This window comes from Vombatus ursinus, unplaced genomic scaffold (genome assembly GCF_900497805.2).
Source record: "Vombatus ursinus unplaced genomic scaffold, bare-nosed wombat genome assembly UNPS02014941.1, whole genome shotgun sequence".
NCBI lineage: Eukaryota > Metazoa > Chordata > Mammalia > Diprotodontia > Vombatidae > Vombatus > Vombatus ursinus.
The window spans coordinates 5,574,560-5,595,994 of record NW_020954719.1 but is presented as its reverse complement, the minus strand read 5'-3'; the positions used below and the strand labels follow the sequence as shown (position 1 = coordinate 5,595,994).

General features: G+C 38.3%; 1 protein-coding gene across 2 annotated transcripts in view; it reads left to right on the top strand.

Annotated features, from left to right (window-relative positions):
* The window catches only part of SENP1 (SUMO specific peptidase 1), a 75,518-nt gene extending 56,423 nt beyond the window's left edge, over positions 1-19,095 (top strand). For both annotated transcript variants that reach the window (XM_027844406.1, XM_027844407.1), the window contains exons 14-18: positions 9,323-9,526; positions 10,663-10,742; positions 13,581-13,665; positions 14,195-14,290; positions 17,423-19,095. In XM_027844406.1, coding sequence (XP_027700207.1) covers positions 9,323-9,526; positions 10,663-10,742; positions 13,581-13,665; positions 14,195-14,290; positions 17,423-17,485 — 528 coding nt within the window. In that variant the 3' untranslated portion in view covers positions 17,486-19,095. The remainder of the gene's footprint in view (positions 1-9,322; positions 9,527-10,662; positions 10,743-13,580; positions 13,666-14,194; positions 14,291-17,422) is intronic.
* The last annotated feature ends 2,340 nt before the right edge of the window (positions 19,096-21,435 follow it).

The window sequence follows — 21,435 nt, the reverse complement described above, 5'->3', positions numbered from 1 at the left end:
CTGTTGGTAAAGTTGAAATTAGGCCAAGTTTTCTGGAAAGCAATTTGAAATTATGCTGAGAAGTCACTAAGATGTCCATACCTTTGACCAAGAGATGAAGACAGAAAGTCTCCAATCTATACTAGAATATTCATAGTACTTTTTATGGTGTCAAAGAATTGGAAACAAAGTAGGCGTCCATTGACTGGGAAATGGATAAACAAAGTATAGTGTATTAATATAATGGAATAATACTGCTTAGAAGAAGTGACAAATATGAAGAATTCAGAGCACTGAAAGACATATGAATTGATGTAGAGTGAAATAAGCATGATCAAGAAAAATGGTATACAGATCTACAATAATAGATCTGGAGAGAACAAGAAATCCCAAACTTAATACCATGCAATTATAATGGCCAAGTGTGATCCCTGAGGAGAGTTGAGAAAATGCACTTTCCTCCCCTCTTTATAGAAGTGTGGGGTGTTACAGTTGTGGAATGTTGCATATGCCATCAGACATGATATGTTCAGTTTATCGAGCTGCTTTTCTTTTCTAATCTTTGTCTTGTGGGTTGGTTAGCCTAGTAGTATAGGGGGGAAGATACATTGAAAAATTTTTGTGTTGTGACAACCAAAGGCATCAAAAATAATTTAAAAAATTTTTTTAAACCTCTTATTTAAAAAAATAAAGGAAATCAAGAAGGGAGATAACCTGCAAAACACTAGGCTTCTTCACTAAGCAGAGGTTTTTCTATAGGGTGAAAATTGACTGAAAAATCTTGGAAGTTTTTTTCTTGTTGTTGGGGAGTTGTGGGGAGGCATTTTCCAAGTGCTTATAAGAAGAAAAGAGAAGCCAAACAATTTAAGACAATTGTCACTCTGGTATTTGTTGAATTCCTACTGTGGGCTCACCACTGTAATTACATACAAAGTAAAGAGATATTCACTGTGGAGGTCCTGAGGTAGATCATGAACTGGCCCAAAAGCTAATCTCCCTTGAACAGTTTCTTAATGGTTCCCAAAGGGTACCCAGGATTAGTGAGGTCACCTCAGAAGTAATTAGAGTTTTAATATTGAAATCCTTTGAAACTATAGCAGAAGGGTAGATCTGACAGTTTTTCACTTGCATTTTCATTAGAGAACAATCTTATGGTATGCCAGTTATGCAGGTCAGGGCAATACAGAGCTCTCTCCTGACCCTTCTGTTTTGTAGATTCCTGATACTTTGGTGTATTTTATTTGAATGGAATGAAAGAAGCTATTTGTGGCCAGAGTGCTGGATGAGAATCAAGAACACCTGAGTTCAAATCCTACCTTAGACACTCACTAATTGTGAAATCCTGAGCAAATCATTTAATCTCTCTCAGCTTCAGTTTCCTTCACTATAAAATGAGCATAATAATCATAATACCTACCTCCCCAGGAATGTTGGGATAACATATGTAAAGAGCTTTGTAAACCTTAAAGTGCTCTATAAGTGTTAGCTGCAGTTACTATTATTATTATTATTATTATTATTATTATTATTATTATTATTGGTGAACAAATAGCTTTTTGCAGAGCAAAAGTAGTAGTAAGCATTCTCTTATCCCATTTCACATCCCAGCTCTGCTACTTGCTGCTTATGTGAACTTGGCCAGATCCCTTGACTTCTTTGGGTGTCACTTTCCTGTTGGGAGGGTGGGCTAGAGTGATGCTTTAATTTTTTGCAAACGAAAAAAATAAACTGAAGTTGAAAATAAGAAGGGACAAGTAAAAATAAAAATCTGTAGGTAAGATCTGAAAGATCTGTTTCTTCATTTTCTCAGGAATAAAATGCTACCCAGGGCCTTAGAAAAACCTTTTCCTATTTTTGTTTCACTTTACTCACTTTACTTCTTAAATGGAAGAATTTAAATCTTAAATCTGTCCTTAGAGTGGAAGAATTATTTCTCCCTTTTCTTAGGAATAAAATGCTACCCAGGACTTCAGAATAATTTTTTTCTAAACATGCTTCACTTTACTCCACTGCCATCTTCTTTCCAGTCACCTTACTTCTAGAATCAGACACCATATACCTTGGAAAATTTAACCTAGTGAATGCCTCATGTCAGGCCCACTATATCAGACTGGCTCTTCCAGCCATATTTCACTACTTCTCTCCCTCTGTCTCCCCACTTGCCTTGCCACCAAGCTTATGCACCTTCCACATACCCCCCATCCTTACCCTTTGCAGTTCTTAAACCATAATCAAATCAATATTGATAATACTACTGGATATTCCCCTATATGAATTATTTCCCTCTATTAGAATGTAAGTTTATTGAGGGCAGGACTATCTTAAAAGACCTTACATTACATTACAGTTATAAAACCAACTGTCAGGGCAGGTAGGTGGCACAGTGGATAGAGCAATAGCCCCGGATTCAGGAGGACCTGAGTTCAAATCCGGCCTCAGACACATAACACTAGCTGTGTGACCCCAGGCAAGTCACTTAACCTCATTACCTAGCCAAAAAAACAACAAAAAAACCAACTGTCTATGGGTTCGTTTTTGTATCCTCAGCATTTAGCACCATGCTTGGCATATAGTAAAGCACTTAAGAAATGCTTTTCAATCATTCATAGGGAAGGGAGCAGAGAAAATAAAATTGGAAAGGATGGGGGAAACAATCATTTTAATGATATAAAAATATTTTATTTCTAAATAAATGTGTAGGAGAATACAGAATTGACCATTCTGCAAGGCAATGAGGATGCAAAATGATGATGGCCATCCATGTCATTATGAATATATGTCATAGGAAAAATATTGAGTTCTTTTTTAAAGAGTGGCTTTTTTACCAAAGTATAACGGCACTTTTTTGTAGTATAAAGGATTGGTTACAAGTAGGTGCCTGTGATTGGGGAATGGATAGTGATACGTGAATGTAATACAATATTCCTGTGCCATAAAATATGATTAATATTAAGAACAGAGAAGCATGGGAATACTCATTTGAACTGGTGCAGTATAAAGTAAGCAGAACCAGGAAAACAATATACATAATGACTACAACAATGTAAATGGAAGGAAGAATAATAACTAAAAAGAAACCCATGAAACTGAATGCTATGAAATTATAATGACAAAGCTTAGCCCCAAAGACAAGAGAAATGAGGATGCTCTTCCCCACTTCTTTGCAAAAGTGGGAGACCATGGATGTGGAACATTGCATATATCAAACTTGGCTAACGTGTTGGTTAGTTTTGCCAAACATCTTTTTTTTTTCTTTTTTCTTCTTTGTTATTAGGGTTTACAGGGGAGAGATGGGATAGGGAAAAGAGGAAAGACTTACTAAGAAATGAAAATCATATACAAGTAAAACATGTCAAAAATTTTTTAAAAGATAAAGAGGTTTTTTTTTGGTGTGTTTTAATTTGACTGCCCTTAAAATAAAATCACAAAGAAACAAGACTTTATAAACAAACTCCATTACTCCTAGATAGGATTGTATAGACAAGCAGGTGTTCCCCATTAAGGGTGTAAAAGTAAGTTGGGGGGCAGCTAGGTGGCGCAGTGGTTAGAGCACCGGCCTTGAAGTCAGGAGGACCTGAGTTCAAATGTGGCCTCAGACCAAACACTTGACATGTACTAGCTGTGTGACCTTGGGTAAGTCACTTAACCCCGATTGCCTCACTAAAAAAAATAAATAAGTTGGGCATCTTCTTGGGTACAAGTGGCAAAGGCAACAAGGAAATGGAAAAGAACACAAGTCCAGGGAAAGATGGAAAATAGAAGCAAATCCTGCAAGTGACTTTCCATTTCTTAAAAAGACAAAGCAAATTTAAAGTCATCAATGCTTAGAAGACTCAAGTATGAAGAAAAAAATATTTTTTAATCAGGAATATTGGACCCATCTTCCCAAAAGGAGATAAAAGAAAGCTTACCTTTCATCCTAGGCTCCTTATCCCTTTGACCATTTAATTTTTCATCATCCTCATCTCTTGTCCATGAGGTAGTTTATAGAATTCTTTTTGTTTTCTGACTCTTCACTTGTTCTTTTGCATAATTGTGTCTCAGTTGCATCAAGCAGTGACCTGAATAAAGGCCACCAAGCTTTCTCCCAGGTGTTTACAAAAGAGATAGTAAAGTGTGGACATAATCCCAAAGGGTAATTAAGCCCTGTCTTTAGAAAAAGTCTCTGCCTTCTCAATGGAGAAAAGTTGGTAATAGAAAACATAACTAAATTCATGAACAAAGGCACCTTAAAAGCACCGTAGACAACAATGCATCCTGAGAGAGCTCTGTACTCTAGCTTTCTCAAACTGTAGCTCTATTGTCCATCCTCTCAAACTCAGAATAGTCTGTATAGGTCAAACTCCATATTCCTGAGGTCTTTCATTGAAAATGTAAAAGGAAAGAAGGGTCTGTGTATGTGGTGTGTGATATTTACTTGTTTTATTGCTTATGCCTCAGACCAACCATATTGACAGTGACACCTTCTTTTCTGGTAGGTGTGTCAAGAGTGTTTCTTTTATTTTTTAAAATTTTGTCAATGTCTTTCACTTTTACTTCATTTACATTTCCCAATATATCCCTACTCCTTTCCTTCTCCCAGGTCCACTTATAACAAAGAATAAAAAAAAGAGGAAGAAAAACAGTTCAATAAAACTAACTAATACTTTGAGACCAACTTATGTTCAATGTTCTATACCCATCCTCATCTCTTCAAAGAAGGGAGAGAAATACATTCTCATATCTTTTCTTTGGAACTGAGCTTAGTAACTAATTTCACAGTATTCAATTTCAATTGTTTTGTTGATGCTCTTTCCAAGTGCATTCTAATGATTGTTTATATTGTTTCCTGGTTCTTACACTGTGTGTATTTAACAGGAGTTGATCCAACACTGGTCTTTATTTACTTTATTCCCCACCCCCACCCCGACCCCATCAAGCATTAAGTATTTTTTAGGATTATTGCCCTGAAGAAAACTGCTACTTTCAAGAAAATTAACACTGCAGTATTGTATTAATAAGGCTTGTATTTTCAGTTATCCTTTACACTATTAGGATAATGTAATAATTTTGTATATTGTTTCCCTGTTCTCTTTGCTTCATATTCTGTCAGTTCACACAAATTATCTCATACTTTTCTGTTTCCCTCGTATTTTTAGTTTCTTAATATTCTATTACATTCATTTAGTAGCACAATTTTTCAACATTCCTCAATAGACATCTACTTTGTTTTCCAGTTTTTTAAATATTTTGGTGAATATGGGACCTTTCTCCATTATTTACCTCCTTAGGGTGACTTTCTTAGCATAATTCCAAATTACTTTCTGAGGTGCTTTACGATTCAGAGCTTCAACAACATTTTATTAGTGAGTCAGTCCGTCTTTCTGCAACCCTTCCAACACTGACTATTCTTATTTTTTGTCATCATTGCCAAATTGCTGGTTGTGATATGAAACCTGAGAGATGTTTTGGTTTTTATGTTTCTTATTAGTGATTTGGATAAAGAGTTTTTATTTTTCATTTTTTAGAAAAACAGTGGTATCTTTTGTTTTTACATCACCTAAACTTCTCCCTATATTTCTTCCATCCCCCTTCCAGAGAGCCATCCTATATAACAAAAAAAAGTTTCTTAAAGAAAAAAACAAGAGGAAGAAGAGAAAAAAATAAACAAAACTGATCAATATCATACATTTAAAAACTCTGAAAATAGTTGTAATATTCCATACTTGTGAACCTCCCATCTCTGCAAAAGAGTTGAGGGAAGTGTCTTCGAATATATTTTTGTTAAGGACATGCTTGTTCTTTGTAATTTTGTAACATTCACTTTCATTAAATGTTAACATTGTTAACATTCACTTTCAGTTCTTTCCATTTGTGTTTTTGTCATCATTGTGTATATTATTTTCTTTGTTTTTCTTACTTTACTGTGTATCAGTTCGTGTAAATCTTTCCATGCTTCTCTGTTCTTGTCATAGTTGTTAGTTCTTATTGACAATTGATATTCCATTACATTCTATGCACCACTGTTTGTTTAACCATTTCTCAAATGATGAGCATCTACTTTGTTTTCAGTTCTTTGCTACCACAAAAATGCTGCTATAAATGTTTTGGTGTATATGGGAACTTGGCAGCAATCTCATTGGAGTATATGCTGAGGTGTAGAATCTGGATCAAATGATATGGACATTTTAGTCACTTTATTTGCATAGTTCCAAATTGCTTTTCAGAATAGTTAAACAAGTTCACAGACAGCTTCACCAGGAATACATTAGTGAACCTGTTTTCCCACAACTCCTTCAACATAAGACTATTCCCATTCTAATCTGTGTCAGTTTGCTGTGTGTTAGGTAAAGTGTCAAGGTTGTTTTGATTTGCATTTCTCTTATTATTAATGATTTGGAGCATTCTTTCATATGATTGTTATTAGTTTGTACTTTTTTTTGAGAACAATGTGTTTATATCCTTTGACCACTAATCACAAAAGAATGCCTTTGGGTCTTATGTATTTGTGTTAGTTGCCTGTGTATCTTGGACATCAGATCCTTATCAAGGATATTTGAAACAGATATTTCCCCCTTACTTGACTGCTTCCCTTTCCTTAGTTAAATTGTTTTTTTCTCATAAAATCCTTTTTATCTCTGTAATTGAGATGATGTAGTTTATCTTTTGTGATTGCCTTTATCCCTTGTTTGGTTAAAAATTGTCCCATTAGCCATAATGTGTAAAATTATGGCTTTTTCCACAAATTTTTAAGAAAATGATGTGATCTTTTCTATCTGAGTTGAATACCTATTTATTTGGAACTCATGTGGTCTAAGAGGTTGGTCTAAATATATATATATATATTTTTTGTAAAATGCTTTCTCATTTCTTCAGAATTTGTCAAATAGGGTGTCATTCCCCAAGTAGTTTATGATTTTGGGTTTGTTGAAGCCTAGCTTAATTAGTTTGATTGTATTTGATTCTAGTCTGATACTGATTTGCTTTTCCATTTTTTAAAATCAGCATCAAATGGTTTTGTTGATTACTACTTCACAGTATGATTTTAGATCTATTCCTCCTTCATTACTACTTTTTAAATTTATCTTCATATTATAAACTTTTTTGTTCCTTTATAGATGAAGGGTACCTGATCTTGTTCTTTTCTAATTTTTTCATAATATAAGCATTAATATTCAGACCATGTATCCACTATGATCTTATTTTGTTATATGATATAAAATATTGGTCTGCTAAATTCTGCTCACCTGCTTTTAAATTTTCCCAAATTCTTATCAAATAGTTTGCAAAGTTTATGGTTGTCCTTACCTTTTTCAAGACTGTATTACTGAGAGGTCAGAGGAATAATAAACTACAAAAACAGCAAATGAACCACAGAGAATCTTACTGATGTTTCAGCAGGAAGCATTAACTTTACACTGTGTGGGGGTTTGCTAGGAGTTAATACAACATTGGTTCTTATTTTCACAACTCTTCCTCCCCTTGCACCCCTGCACTCCTGCACCCCTGCCCCTCCATCCTAGTTATATATCAAGCATTAAGTATTTTTAGGATTATTACCCTGAAGAAAACTGGTACCTTCAGGAAGAGCTACCCTGCAATATTATATTAATAAGGCTTGTATTTTCAGTTATCTTCTACAGTGTCAAGGTAATATTGTTGCTTTTGGGGTTCCCTAGTAATTACTAGTATTTGGTTTCTAGCTACTTTATTAATGTCACTTAAAAAAAGACTTGAGTGGAAAGAGGCTAGATATTGAAAATTCAGACTCTCTGCAAAGTCTAAGGGAGACTCAGCCCATTTTAGTAGTCATTAAATAACTATTTAATGACTACTAAAAATCTTTGGGCACTGCACAGACTCGTAGCCTTGGGGCCTTCTGGGCCCATCACAGCTTGATCCTTCTTAGGTCTATGGGCCGTATGATGTCCTTGCCCAGCCCATTTTCCCTACAGCACCCCCACCATTGCGGTTTGCCAGCTACTGCCCAGCCATCTGCATCTGTATTGCTTTTCTCTAGGCCATGTTCTGGTGTGTTCCTGGCAATGTTCCTTACTGCCTGCCCCAGTATATAGTTGCCTACTGTTGGCTTAAAGGGCAGTAGCTCACTGCTTTGGCATCCTGGTGTGTAAATATTTGTCAAAGGGTGGGGGTGTTTTCCCATTCCCCAAAAAGCATTCTGAAAAATGTCCCTGTTTTCTTAGTCATATTTCCAGGCTGTGGGTCAGGCAGCCCATTCATTCCTTGGCTGCTGGCAGACACTGGCCTGGCCTCAGCTGGCAGTAAGAAGCATGCAGCAGCCTTCCACACTATCACCTTAAAGCTTCTCTACAAGGGAGTTCTGGATTCACAGGGAGTAGTGGGAAATGTGTTCACTGTGAGGGGAACATTGCTTCCTTCATTGAAGGAGTCATACATCTCTCCTATATAACTTTCCTACCTCTTCCACCTCAACTTGGTATTGGTACATAAGTAGAATCAGAAAAAATGGGGAAAGCTAACCAAGCAGGCTCATTGGGGACTTTGAGTAGCATTTAGTTATGTACAAATTTTTTTCATTTCAGACTTGAGGTAGAAATGATTTATATGCCATGTTTTTATCTTTCCTATATCAAATTGATGTTAATGATGTCACCATTGTGTGTTTTGAATTGGTTTTTCAGTATTGGTGATGGATTTACACTGGAATATCCATACTTTCACCTAGTTCTCCTTATGAACCTTTGCAAGGTGGTTGATTAAACTGAGGTGTGTAGCCATGAAGCAGAGTTTGTCTTTGGGTAGAATTGAGCCTTTGATCTTGACCTCATTAGGACCTTTCTTTAATAAGCATGAGCTTAAGATATACTGAAGATTTGTTTTAATTGTCAGCCCAGCCCCAGTTGATTAAAGTGACTGTTAATATGCCTGATTAATTCACATGTACTTCTCTCCTACCAACTTTCTCCAAGTCTTAACTTCTAAAGCCCCTTCATTCCCTTTCTCCATTCACTCTTCCCAACCCCTGCATCCTTTTATACCTGTCTTCTAGTACAGTCATTTGTCCTTTTTCTCAGTCACACACTCACACACACACACACACACACATACACACTCTCTCTCTCTCTCTCTCTCTCTTTCTCTTTCTCTCTCTCTTCTTCTTTTATGTGCCATGTTGCCACTATTTACCCCTTATCTTCTTTGTCAGAAATTGGTAAAGAGTGTGAGGAACCCTTGAATGTCCTTACAGAACAAGGGCATTTGACTTTCAGACTGAATTGATTGGGGAAGCATACTATAGTTGTTAGTACATATGTGCTTTTTCTATCTACAGCATAACTGTTTAAAACCAATATAATATTTATACAAACTCTCTCTTTCCTAGATCATTAATTTCTATATGAATATGATAATGGAGCGAAGTAAAGAAAAGGGAATGCCAAGTGTCCATGCATTTAATACCTTTTTTTATACCAAATTAAAAACGGCTGGGTATCAGGCAGTGAAACGGTGGACAAAGAAAGTGGATGTATTCTCTGTGGACCTCCTTTTGGTACCTATTCACCTGGGACTACACTGGTGTTTAGCGGTGAGAATCTTTGATGAATTTTAAAAGAAACATAGACATGAAGAGTGAACAGTGGTTCTTCATCTTCGCATGGGACCGGGAAGAAATTAGAATGACCTTTAGGAGAAGGGTTACAGATTGAAGAGAAGGAAGAACTTCCTATCAGGATTAGGTGACACTAGATGACTTTGAAGAAAACTAGAATTTTCTTTGGTGGGGATTAAAAACAAAGGGGAAGAGAGCAGCTAGGTGAGTTGCAGGATAAAGTGGGGACCAAGAAGACTTATCAGGAGTGCTATACCAGAGGGTCTGTGACTCTTATTTGTCAACTGAATCTGTGATCATAATTCATCTTGCATGCCAACTGATTTAATGATTTATATGACTAAGTATTAGTCATGTAATTAGTTTGGTACATTTGTGAAATTGTCCAAATTTTTTTTAATTGGAAAGTAAAACCTTTCATAGCTCACTGTTCACTTTTGTGTTATTTTAAAAAAAAAGTTATTAAACACGTACAGAATGCAAAACGATGTAAATTCAGTGCTCAAGAAAATACAAAGATAAATAATACAGTCCCTGCTCTCATAGAACTTCTAATCTAGTAAGGAAAATAAGACATGTACACAGATAACCATAATGTAAGATAAAATGTTGGTAAGTGCTTAAGAGAGACAGAATGCTATGAATTCTGAGGACAAATATTCTTGATGTAGGAAATATCAGAGAAGGTGTTGTGGTGGCAGAAACAACAGAACCTAGTATCAGTCAGTCGGCAGACATTAAGCACCTACTATGTGTCAGGCACTGTGCTAAGTGTGGGTATCACCATTAGTTACTGGCATAATTAGTCACATTACTATCACATGACTATCTATTAGGCACGGTGATCCCAGTGATGCTTTTGTCAGGTTGCTTTTTTTTTTTTTCTCATTGATCCATGATTTGTAACTGAAAAAATTGAGGTCTGTAGAGACTCTTAGATCAGCTCACGAAGCAAACAGATGCTCAGGCTTCACCTTGGTCTTTTAGTGCCTTATATTACTCAGACATGAATACAGTGCCTCCCAGCTGGTGACCCACAAAGTGCCTGGGTAGGGAAGGTTCAGGAATCCTGTTTTGTTCACTTTGTAAACACAGTCTTTTCTTACTTCTAGGTAATAGACTTCAGGAAGAAATATATCACCTATTATGATTCAATGGGTGGAATAAACAGCGAAGCTTGCAGAATCTTGCTGTAAGTAGGGAGCTTTCAACAGAGATAATTAGATATCAGATTGCATATGTGGTGTTTTCCAACTCTTGAATTATTAGAAAATTAGGAGAATGTGTCTAGTAAACCATATCTATTTTTCATCAAATATTAGGGTATGATATGAATGCAAAACAAGTATATATGTATGTATATAAATAAATATATATGTTTATACACACAATATATGCAAGTACATAATATGTGTATATGTGCGTATATTCCACATATTTTATTATGTGTATATATGTGTGTACCTTTATATATCTGTGTGTACACATGTACATACGCATACATATATACATACACATATATACCTATACACATACATACGTGTGCGTGTGTGTGTGTGTGTGTGTGTATAATGTGGAGTGGCATCATGGATGAGATTCAGGGTCAGGAAGACATGAGTTAAAGTTCCACCTTAGATACATATTGACTCTTAGTATCTCAGGCCACTCCCTAAGCTGAATCGAAGAGCAGATGCCCCATTATACTAGTAGAGAGAGTCCTCATTGGGAATTCCCTATATCAATGAAATCACAGATTCTATTCCCAAAAAACATGTATATCTAAGTAAGATGTAATAACAGTAATAACAATAATATTAAAAATTCAGCTGGATGGGGAGAAACCAGGAAATAACTGTATCATTGTACCAAATCAGAAACTATTAAAACTAGAAATGATATTACGACTCCTACTTTGTTAGATTAGAAAGATGAAATTAACATCATTTATTAAGCATCTGCTATGTTTCAAACACTCAGGTAGGGCTAAGGATACAAAGACAAAAGTGAAATAGTTCTTGCCCTCAAGGAGTTTACAGTCTTGTGAGGGGAGGCAAGTTTATATCTAGGTCTATACATAATAGGACAAATAATTTTCAGCACATGGGGATGAAGTACTATAAGCTGGGGCTGATCAGGAAATACTTCATGTCAAAGGAGGTGCTTAATTAAATTGGTTTTGGTTGAATGATAACAGTTCATAAGGTAGATTACATAAGGTTGAGAGATGTAGGAAAGAAAGTGTAGACAGCTTTTTCTAGGAGTTTGGTTGTGAAAGAGAATGATTCAGAGGATACTTGGATCTACTGGGAGATTTTTAGGGATGAGGAGACTTAGGTATGTTTTCAGGCAGCAGAGAAGGAACAAGTAGATAGGGAGAGATAAAAGATAAAAGGAAGATAGAGGGGAAGACCGTAGGGGCAATTTTCTGAAGAAGATAGGAAGAGATGGGATCACGTAAAGGATTGGCCTTTCTGAGGAGAGTGAGGAGAGGCCAAGTGTGAAGGTGGGTAGAGGGGTTGGTGTGGGAGTTTGAGAGTTTAGAAAGTTGCTGTGGTGAGTAGAATAGAGGCCAATTACAAATTATTGGTGGACCTAGTCAGCATAGTTAATATGACTTCTCTAGCTCCATTCAGCAGGTTGAATAGAGAGATTTAATAGGGAATAATCCAGGATTAGGATTTGTAAAGAATAATCAGTGACAGGACAGGGACACAAGGGATTCAAGAGTTGAAGAAAGTGTAATGCTGAACTAGTTAACTAAAGGGTCAAGATTGGAAAGGGAGGGGGCAGCTAGGTAGCACAGTGGATAGAGCACCAGCCCAGGAGTCAGGAGGACCTGAGTTCAAATCTGGTCTCAGACCAGACACTTGACACTTATTAGCTGTGTGACTCTGGGCAGGTCACTTACCCCAATTGCCTCAAAAAAAAAAAAAAAAAAAGATTGGAAAGGGAAAAAAGTGAAGCCAGTGCAGGGGTATGGCCAGAGAGAGTCCTTCAGAGTGGAGAGATTAGAGGCCATAGCGAAAACAAAGAACAGGTTCGATAGGAATGAAGCATTGAGAGATCAGGTTATGATTGGAATAAAGGGATTTCATAGTTCTTGGTCACAGAAGTGGTACAGTTGTGGATGATGACAAGACCAAGAGTGTGGCTAAAGGTGGAGTGGAACAACACTTCATGGGAGTTGAGTATATTAAGAATGAGGAGGTTAGAGTATTTGAGAGAACCTCAGCATGTAGGTTCAATGTTTTTTGGTCTTTTGAATCTGAATAACAGTTTATGGTTCTTTCCTCCATGTTATAACATTCCCCTTGTTGCCCTCTTAGCTGGGGTGAGTTAGACTTTAGAGTTAATTTCTTTCACAAAATAAATAAAACTTAGTAATAGTGTACAAAGCTATCCTAATCAATGTCATTGACCACCTAGACACTTTGAGAAACGTAGCTCTTATGGGGCAGCTAGTTGGGCACAGTGGATAGAGCATTGGCCCTGAAGTCAGGAGGACCTGAGTTCAAATCCAGCCTGGGACCAAACACTTCACACTTACTGGCTGTGTGACCCTGGGCAAGTCACTTAACCCCAATTGCCCCCCCCCCCAAATCTGAAATGTAGCTCTTACCATTTGCCCCCTGAATTCAAAAGAAGTAGCAATTTATTCCTGAATGCTAATGAGAAAGGGGAGATCATATCTGACTCATCTCTATCTTTGGTCACATGGAGGATACCCATTTGGTTCTTAAGCATCTTGTGCAATTTGAAAGGCAAGCAATGCCCCCAAGATTCCCAGAGAAAGCATAGCAATTCTTAGGTTCCACTCAGCCCCCCACACCCCAGCTCAGAAATAGCATGATCTATTTCATCTGAGAAGATAGGTTCTTGATGTATAGACAACAGAACTGTTTGGAAAATAGAGAACTCTGATTAGACTTCTCTGTGGCTCATATTTAAAATCATTAAAATTTAAAGCTGGAAGGAACCTTGGATTTAGCCCAAATCTCTCATTTTAATTGTTCTCTTTCAATTCCTGTAGGCACTACCTAAAGCAGGAGAGCCTTGACAAGAAAAGGAAAGAATTTGATACCAATGGCTGGCTTCTCTTCAGCAAGAAAAGCCAGGTATGTTGCTTCCTGTTCCATTGATGTATCCTAGAAGCCCTGAGACTAGAGTTACTAGCTTAAAATTCCCCAGCAGATTCTCCTCTCTGTTCTTGGTTTCAGCCTTCAGTTTTACCTTCAGATACTAGGACCCCAAACTCCCTACCTCTTTTGCTAAAATGATCACCACTAAGGTCAGAGCAATTAGGAGAGTTATTGAGGATTTCACCACAAGTTAGATCTTCTTTGAGGTCAGGTGGCCTGAACTGGTACCAATTTAAATGCTGGTTAAGTGGGGCTGTGGAAGCACAAGGAATTCAGCTTTGCTACAAGTTTAAAAAAAATACAAAGTCATAGCTGTGATTGAAATACCGCCTTCTGTCTTTAGTTCTTTGTTTTTTTCTGAAGGAGAGGTAGTTGGTTCATTTAGGACAAGATGATCTCTCACAACCCGGGAAAATACCTTTAGTGTGTCTACCCCTTGAGGCCTACTTAAATCGAAGAATAGAGGAATTAGGAGTCAGATGAGTGTCAGTTGTTTTTCTTTCAGGAAATTCCCCAGCAGATGAATGGGAGTGACTGTGGGATGTTTGCCTGTAAATATGCTGATTGCATTACCAAAGACAGACCAATCAATTTCACACAGGTGAGTGGATGAAGTTATGGGGAAGGATGTCTGTAAAGCCTTCCTATCTTCAAACTGCCCCAAAAGCAAACACACACACATACACACTGCTCTGGGCATTGGCATGACCTTTAACGTACTTCAGCCTGTAAGTTATGACATAGTAGTCACTGGTTATTCCAGATAATATAGGCTGAAAGAATCATGAGTGAGATAAAGTAAGGCCAAGTCATTCCATTAAGGGGCACAACTCCTGTTATAAACTAGAAACTTTGGACTTAATCAGAACCTCTTCTCTTCCCAGTCTGCGGCCCCCCCCCCCCAAAAAAAAATCAAAAAGACAAGACCAGTGGGTCTGATATTATTTGAGGTTTTGGCATATGGCTTGAAGCTAGGTTGAAAAAAGCCTTAACCTCATCCTCTTTTGGAACCCCAATTAAATCATAGGCCTCTTCCTCCTGTGTTAGATATATATTATTACATATTATATATAGTATTTTAAAGGGATCTTGTCTCTACCATGGCCTCTGAATGGCCATGGAGATAAGTGTGGCACATTATTAGAAACCTAATCTCATTTTGTTGAGACAGGAAACTTCAAATAATAAGTTACTTAGGGTGTTATGTAAAGAAATGGGAGCCAACCAGAAAAATTTTTGAGTAATATAATATGGAAAAGACATAGAAAACATATGAATTAAAAGTAGAATCTAGGCTTGAGAAGAATGAATAGAAGATCAGGGGCCTTTGGGCAGTGACACATGATGCCTAAAGAGTCTGTGTTTGAGTGTGTGAGTATTATAGATTGGAGAGCTCAGGGAAGACTTCATAGAAGAGGTGGTATTTGAGTGGGATTTAAAAGAATGCACTTAAGCAGAAGGCGAGGGAGAGGAAGGACATAGAAAGCAGTTTGAACAGAGGCCAGAAAAACCCAGGGAGTGTTTGGGGGACAGAGAATAGTCCAGTTTGACCAGTGATTAGGGGACTTGGAGGGGAATAATGTGAGATAAGCTTGGAGAAGTAGGGTGATTTCCCATTATGGAAGGACTTCACTGCCAGGTAAATGGTTTGAACTTTACTCAGTTGGTTGTAGGGAGCCACTGAAGATTTTTGAGCAAGGCAATGACATTACCAGATCTGTACATAGGAAAGCACATTCTGGCCAGCAGGATTACAAAAAGATTGGAAGGGGGAGAGATCAGAAGTAGAATAGATTGTAAGGAGGCTATTGCAGCAGTTGAGGTGGGTGGTAGTGAGTCTTACACTAGTATGGTAGCAGAAGGAATACAGAAGAAGAAATGGATGGGAGAGAGATTTTGGAAGGAGACAGGACTTGGTAAGTAATTGAATATAAGAAGTAAGGGAGTAATAATAAAAAAGAAATTTTAATTTAAAAACCAAAAATAAGGGAGGTAGAAGTTTGACTCAAAAGTAACACCAAGATTTTGAACCTCGAACACTGAGTGAATAGTGGATCCACCAATAGAAATGATGAAGTTAGGAGAATTAGGAAAAGATGAACTCCATTTTGGATATGTTAAGTTTGAGGTATTAGTGGGGCATCTAGTAAAGATGTTCTGGCCATTGGAGATGTGAATATGAAGATCAAAAGAGAGGTCGGGGTAGAGAAAAGTATTTGAAAGTGAATTGCATAGAATTGAAACCAGGAGAGTGAGTCAGAATGCTAAGGGAGAGGCTGTAGAAATAAAAGACAAGAGGGGTAAGGACAGAACATCGGGGAAGAGAACAGGAACTAATGAAGAAGTGGAGAACTGGCTGGAGAGGTAAGAGAAACAGGAGAAAAATATATTTCCTCTGAAACCATAGGAGAAGAGGCCCCAGAATTTTGACTACCCCAAAGGCAGTACTCAGTAGTGTCAAACGCTTCACAGAGGAATGAATCTTCATTCACAGAAGAATGAAGATTTGGCCATTGAAACATAATTGGTTGAAATTGAAAAGGTGGTTTCAGAAGAGGGGGAAGCCGAATTGCTCGAGGTTAAGGGGAAAGGGTAGTGAGGAAGAGATCAAGGCATCGAGTGTGGGCAACTTATTCCAGAAGTTTGGCAATGAAAGGAGATGGGGCGATAGGTGGCTGGACTGATAATACTGCACGCAAAGTTTTTTCTTTTTTAGCACTGGGGACGCCTGAACATGTTTGTAGGCCAATGAGAAAGACCCAGTAGAGTGAAAAGATTGAGGATGCATGAGAGGGGAGGGGGTAATGGCTGGAGCAAGGTCTTGGAGGAGATGGAAAGGGAGGTCACAAATAACTTTAGCAAGGGATTAAGATACATCTCACTCTGGAACAGAAAGACTGTTCAGCAAATACTGAGTAGGAAAGAATATGTAATGCTGGATGAGAAGGTTTAAGTGGAATTTAGAGAGTTCCTGCCCAGTGACCATTATCTTAATGGAGTGGAAGGTTGTGTCATCCACTGTAAGCATGGAGTGTTTGGAGTATGATTTGGACTTGGAGATAGATGAAGAGATTTGTTATTGAGACTGAAAATGGAGTCCAGAAGAAGAGAGCAGAGGGACTGGCTCGCAGCTACAAAGGCTTATCTGAAGTGATTCACCGTAATGTATACTGGATGGAATCCACTTGATTTGTGACTTACACCAGTTGAAGAGTAGAAACAAATTGGATATTAGGGGTCACTAGGATTGAAGGTCAGGTCAGGTGTTGTAGAAGGCCTGAAGAAGTAGTCGGGGGATTCTAGGATAGCAGTTATTGAAACATTGAAGTTGCACACATGGAGCCAAAGCTCAGGGTGAGGGAATTGAAATCCAATACCTTTCCAAGTACTCTGGGTAGACTAGGCACACCTAGTGTCAGCGAGAGAGCTACAGTATCATTTCAGGTAGAAAGTTGGGGGAAAGTTGAAGAATGAAAAAGCATAAAGTACAATTAAGAATATACAATTTTAAATAAATTAGAATATATAAATAAATAAGAATATACAATTTTAAATAAATTAAATAAATTACTTGCAGATCCTTGCAAATCAAGAGGGCAAAAATGAGGAAAGTAGGGCTGGGACAGATTCTTGAGCATCATTAATGTCTTTAAAGGGCTCTGGATGAGGGCCAAGGGGAGAAGTTTGAGGAATCGCCTCCAAAAACCTGAGCATGTTTCTTTGTCTTCCCTAGCAACACATGCCATACTTCCGGAAGCGGATGGTCTGGGAGATCCTCCACCGAAAGCTTCTTTGAGAGCCGCCATGGTCAGCAGTCACTGACCTCTTGGGGGACCAGCTCTGGGCTGTTTTTGCTCCCATCTTGTTTGTTGTTGTTGTTGTTGTTGTTGTTGTTGTTGTTGTTGTTGTTGTTGTTGTTTTTAAACCCTAAAGAACATCAATCCTGGACCAGATCCTGGCAAGATGCATTCACAAGCACATCTGCCTTTGCTTTTATATCTCAGAACCTATTTTTGCAACGTAACTTTGGTGCTGTGTGAAGAGAGAGGGTAAGGGATTTTGTCAAGCCGAAGAGAGAGACTGTTTTCCCCTTCTCCTATTCTGCCATCTTCTTTTGAAAGGACTCTAACTACCCCAGTCCTTGTTAACCAGAATGAGCCCTGCAAGTTTCATTAAGATCTGAACAGGTTTGGAAATTATCTTTGTTTCAGATGTACTGCTGGTGTTGGGTTGTATTGGGAGGTTAGGGTATGTGTACATGCACACTTACCCACACATAACTGTCAAAGTTTGTGGACAAGAATGTGTTTAAACTGGAATTCTGGGTACATGCATGGACTAATGCTCCTGTTCAATCTCTCCCACATGGAAGCTGACTTCTTTGTAAAATTCTGATTTTATCATCTCCCATCTCCTCCTGTTCCTTTCCCAAACTTCATATGAAGAAGAATATGCGAGCCCCCAAAAGCCCTTTCCCTAGATGTGGGGTTTCGCCTATGATGGGAGTTTGTGGGATAGGGAGACCCACACAGGAAGCAGATTAGAGAAGCAACAAAGCACCATTTTCACTGGCTCCCATTTCTGAGCAAGAGAAAGGACCTCAGTCTTTAACTTAAAATTCCAGCATTGAATGAATGTAGGTCCAGTCCCATCTGTGGCAAGTTAGTTTAAATATATTTCTAACCACAGAGAATGTAATATATGTATTTCACAAGGAAATGCTTCTTTTTTAAAAAAGGAAAAAAAAAAGCTGAATGTGTTCATCAGTCGACCTGCAGACTTGTTTCCATTTTCCAAATTTAGCTCTAGCACGCACAGAGCTCAAGCCCTGTATGCAGGGTATTCATGGGCTTTCTGACAGAACCTTTTGAAACTTGAATGAATTCTAGCTGAGAAGAGGGTGGAGGGTGCAGCGTGCAGTGGATAATGAGTTGTTCAGCTCTAGGACAGACAGGGTTTAAGCTTCCTGACTTGGGATGCAAAAATCTCTGCTCTTTCTAGCACCCTCCTTCCCACCATCTATGAACCTCCTTGGGCTTGGGTAGTGAAGATGAATGGTCAGTGTCATTTTGTACTTATGTTCCAAAAAAGGAATATTTTATACTCTTTTTCTGTATTGTAATAGGTAGTTTTGTATATTCCATCCCTTCTCATATCGCACTTTCCCTGGTCTCATTTGAAGATCTTATTGTTTTCTACTGAGCTTGTTTAGTACATTTTTGTATGTTTGCCACGAGTTACAATTTTGAAATGAAAATTATTTTTTTTAATATTCCATTGTTAACTGAATGTTGATGTGTCCACCTCAGCAACCATCCTATATCTTTAACAGTCTGCCTTCTTGGGAAAGGCCACTTTTTTGTGTGTGTGTTTTGTATAGGAAATAAATGGATTTCAATACCATGACTGGTTACCCTTCAGATTCTCTTTCACAAAGCCACTGGCATGTTAGTTGGCTACAGAACTGTAGCACTTCGTCTGGTTTTCATCATTTGTTGTTGTTAAAGAGGCCACGTGGTATAGAGGCTACCGTTACAGAATTTAGGGTTCAGACACTTCAGTTCAAAGGTCAAGGACTTGCACTTGCTGTCTGTGTGATCTTGGACAAGTTACTTTCTCTCTTGGTCTCACTTGTAAATACAATATGAGATTAATTAGACAAGTCTAAAAATGCACCGGGCTGGGAGTCAGGACAACTGAATTCTCATCGAGGTTCTGTCATTAGCTAGCTGTAGAACTGGGCTCAGGGTGCTTTATTTCTGTGTCTTCAGTCATCATTTTTCAAAGGAAGATAGAAAACCTAACCTACCTGACTTACAGGGTTAGTATGAAACTCAGATGAGATAATCTATAATAAAGTGTTTTAGAATATCCAAAGATCTACACAAGGGACTGTTGATGAGTGCCTCTCCCTCTCCCCTTCCTTTAACATTACTAGGTTTTTCAGTAAGTATGAGCCGATGATCCTGTTTAGGGTCCACGTGGTGGGAGAGAGGCAGGCCCCTAGGGAGGCGCAATCCATCTTAATGCCCTTCCCACAGATAAAGAAGACCAGCGTGTTGTACACGGCATCGTCCATCCTTTCTTTGATGTCTGGGTAGACCCTGATTGCTTGTGGGTAGAAGCTCATTCTCATCCACCAGGTCCATGCCTCAGCCAATCAGTACGCGTTTTTTAAACACCTGCTATGTGTCAGGCACTGTGCTAGGTGCTAGGGTTACAAATCTAATGAATGAAACAATCCATACTCTTAAGGAGCTGACATTTTAATTGATTGGAAAAGAAAGAAGGTGGGCGGGTGAGGCCCATTACTGGTCTGCAGGGTGTATTGCTTACCTTAATTTCAAAAAAGAAAAATCAAGCCTACCCAAATGCATTTGTCCCACATTTAAAGGTATTACTGCTTGATTGTTTTAACTTCTATATTTCTCGTTTTTATTCTTCATACTCTTTACTCTTTCCCTGTGACCAGAACCAAATCACCACTTTTAAAGAAGAATGCTTTTAAGGAGTGACACAATCTTTTCTCTCCCATCTTAAACATTTCACAAGATCCCTTCTATATCACACCCTTCTCTACCTTTCAAGTCCTTCTCTGGATCATTTTCCAGGCAGACTTTCTTAAGTAATTATACTCCTCTCTCATAGGTTCACATCTTTCCAGCTTTCTCTACACTCTGTTCTCTGTCAAGAACAGCTCCGTATTTCATGTTACTCAAGGATGAAACAAATCGGCCCCGTAAACACTTCTCAACTGTTCTGCCTCACAACTCCACTGCCTTGTACCAGTGATCCACGAAACTGAGATGGGCCCAAGGGAAAGAATGGATCTTCCCAAATCCTTACCTCTTCAGATCAGCAACAAAGCCATGAACCTGTGTTTATTTGCATGACTGGTTAAATGATTCAGGGTGTGTGTGTGGTGGAAGGGGAGGTTTTACTGAGGGGAGGTAAGTTTAGGGTTTTGAGGGGGGACAGGGAGGAGAAATGGAGTCCTCTGAACAATTCCAAATTAGACCAGATTTATGTTTCTAGAGTTTAGTCACAGAGCCTTCTCCTAATTCACTCTTCTAGTATCCATCCTCTTCTACTACAAAATAGAAAATGATATCTAAGCATGGAATTTGGGGGTTGACTGCTCCCTATCTCTGCCTAGTTAAGAGATACTGAGGTGGAATATCTGTTCAGTTGAGGGAAGGAGATGTTACATCAAAAGTGAGGAAGGACACAAGGTCTCAGTAGAGCTTGTGGATAACCCAAGGTGAAACATCTTGAGCCCAGAGTTCTTAGGAAATGCCTCCTCTTCCCTTGCCTTAATAGGCATATTGCTACAGTCCCTGAGCAGTGGCTCCTACAGTTTTGAAAAGGGTAAGGAAGCTTCTCCACAACAGGGCAAAATAGGGAAGCTGGTTTTCTTGCCTCTTCACCCAGAATCCTGTCTTTGCTTTGGAGGAGTCATGCTGATAATGGAAAGAAAAGGTTTGTAAAACCACTCCCTGACTTTTTTCTTCTCCTTTCAGTTTTGCTCCTGACAGCTGGGAGCTGGGACTTATATTTTAGGTTTAGTTGTATGTGTGTCTCTTTTCTTTTTTTTTTTTTTGTATGTGTGTTTCTTGAGCTCCTCAGAAGACAAGAGCCTAAGTCTGAAGAATTCAAGTAGATGTAGGATGTTGACATGTCAGGAATTTTGTAGAAGATATCTTATGAGAGGTCCATGGGTTACAGGATTTTTTTAGAGTCTGAAAA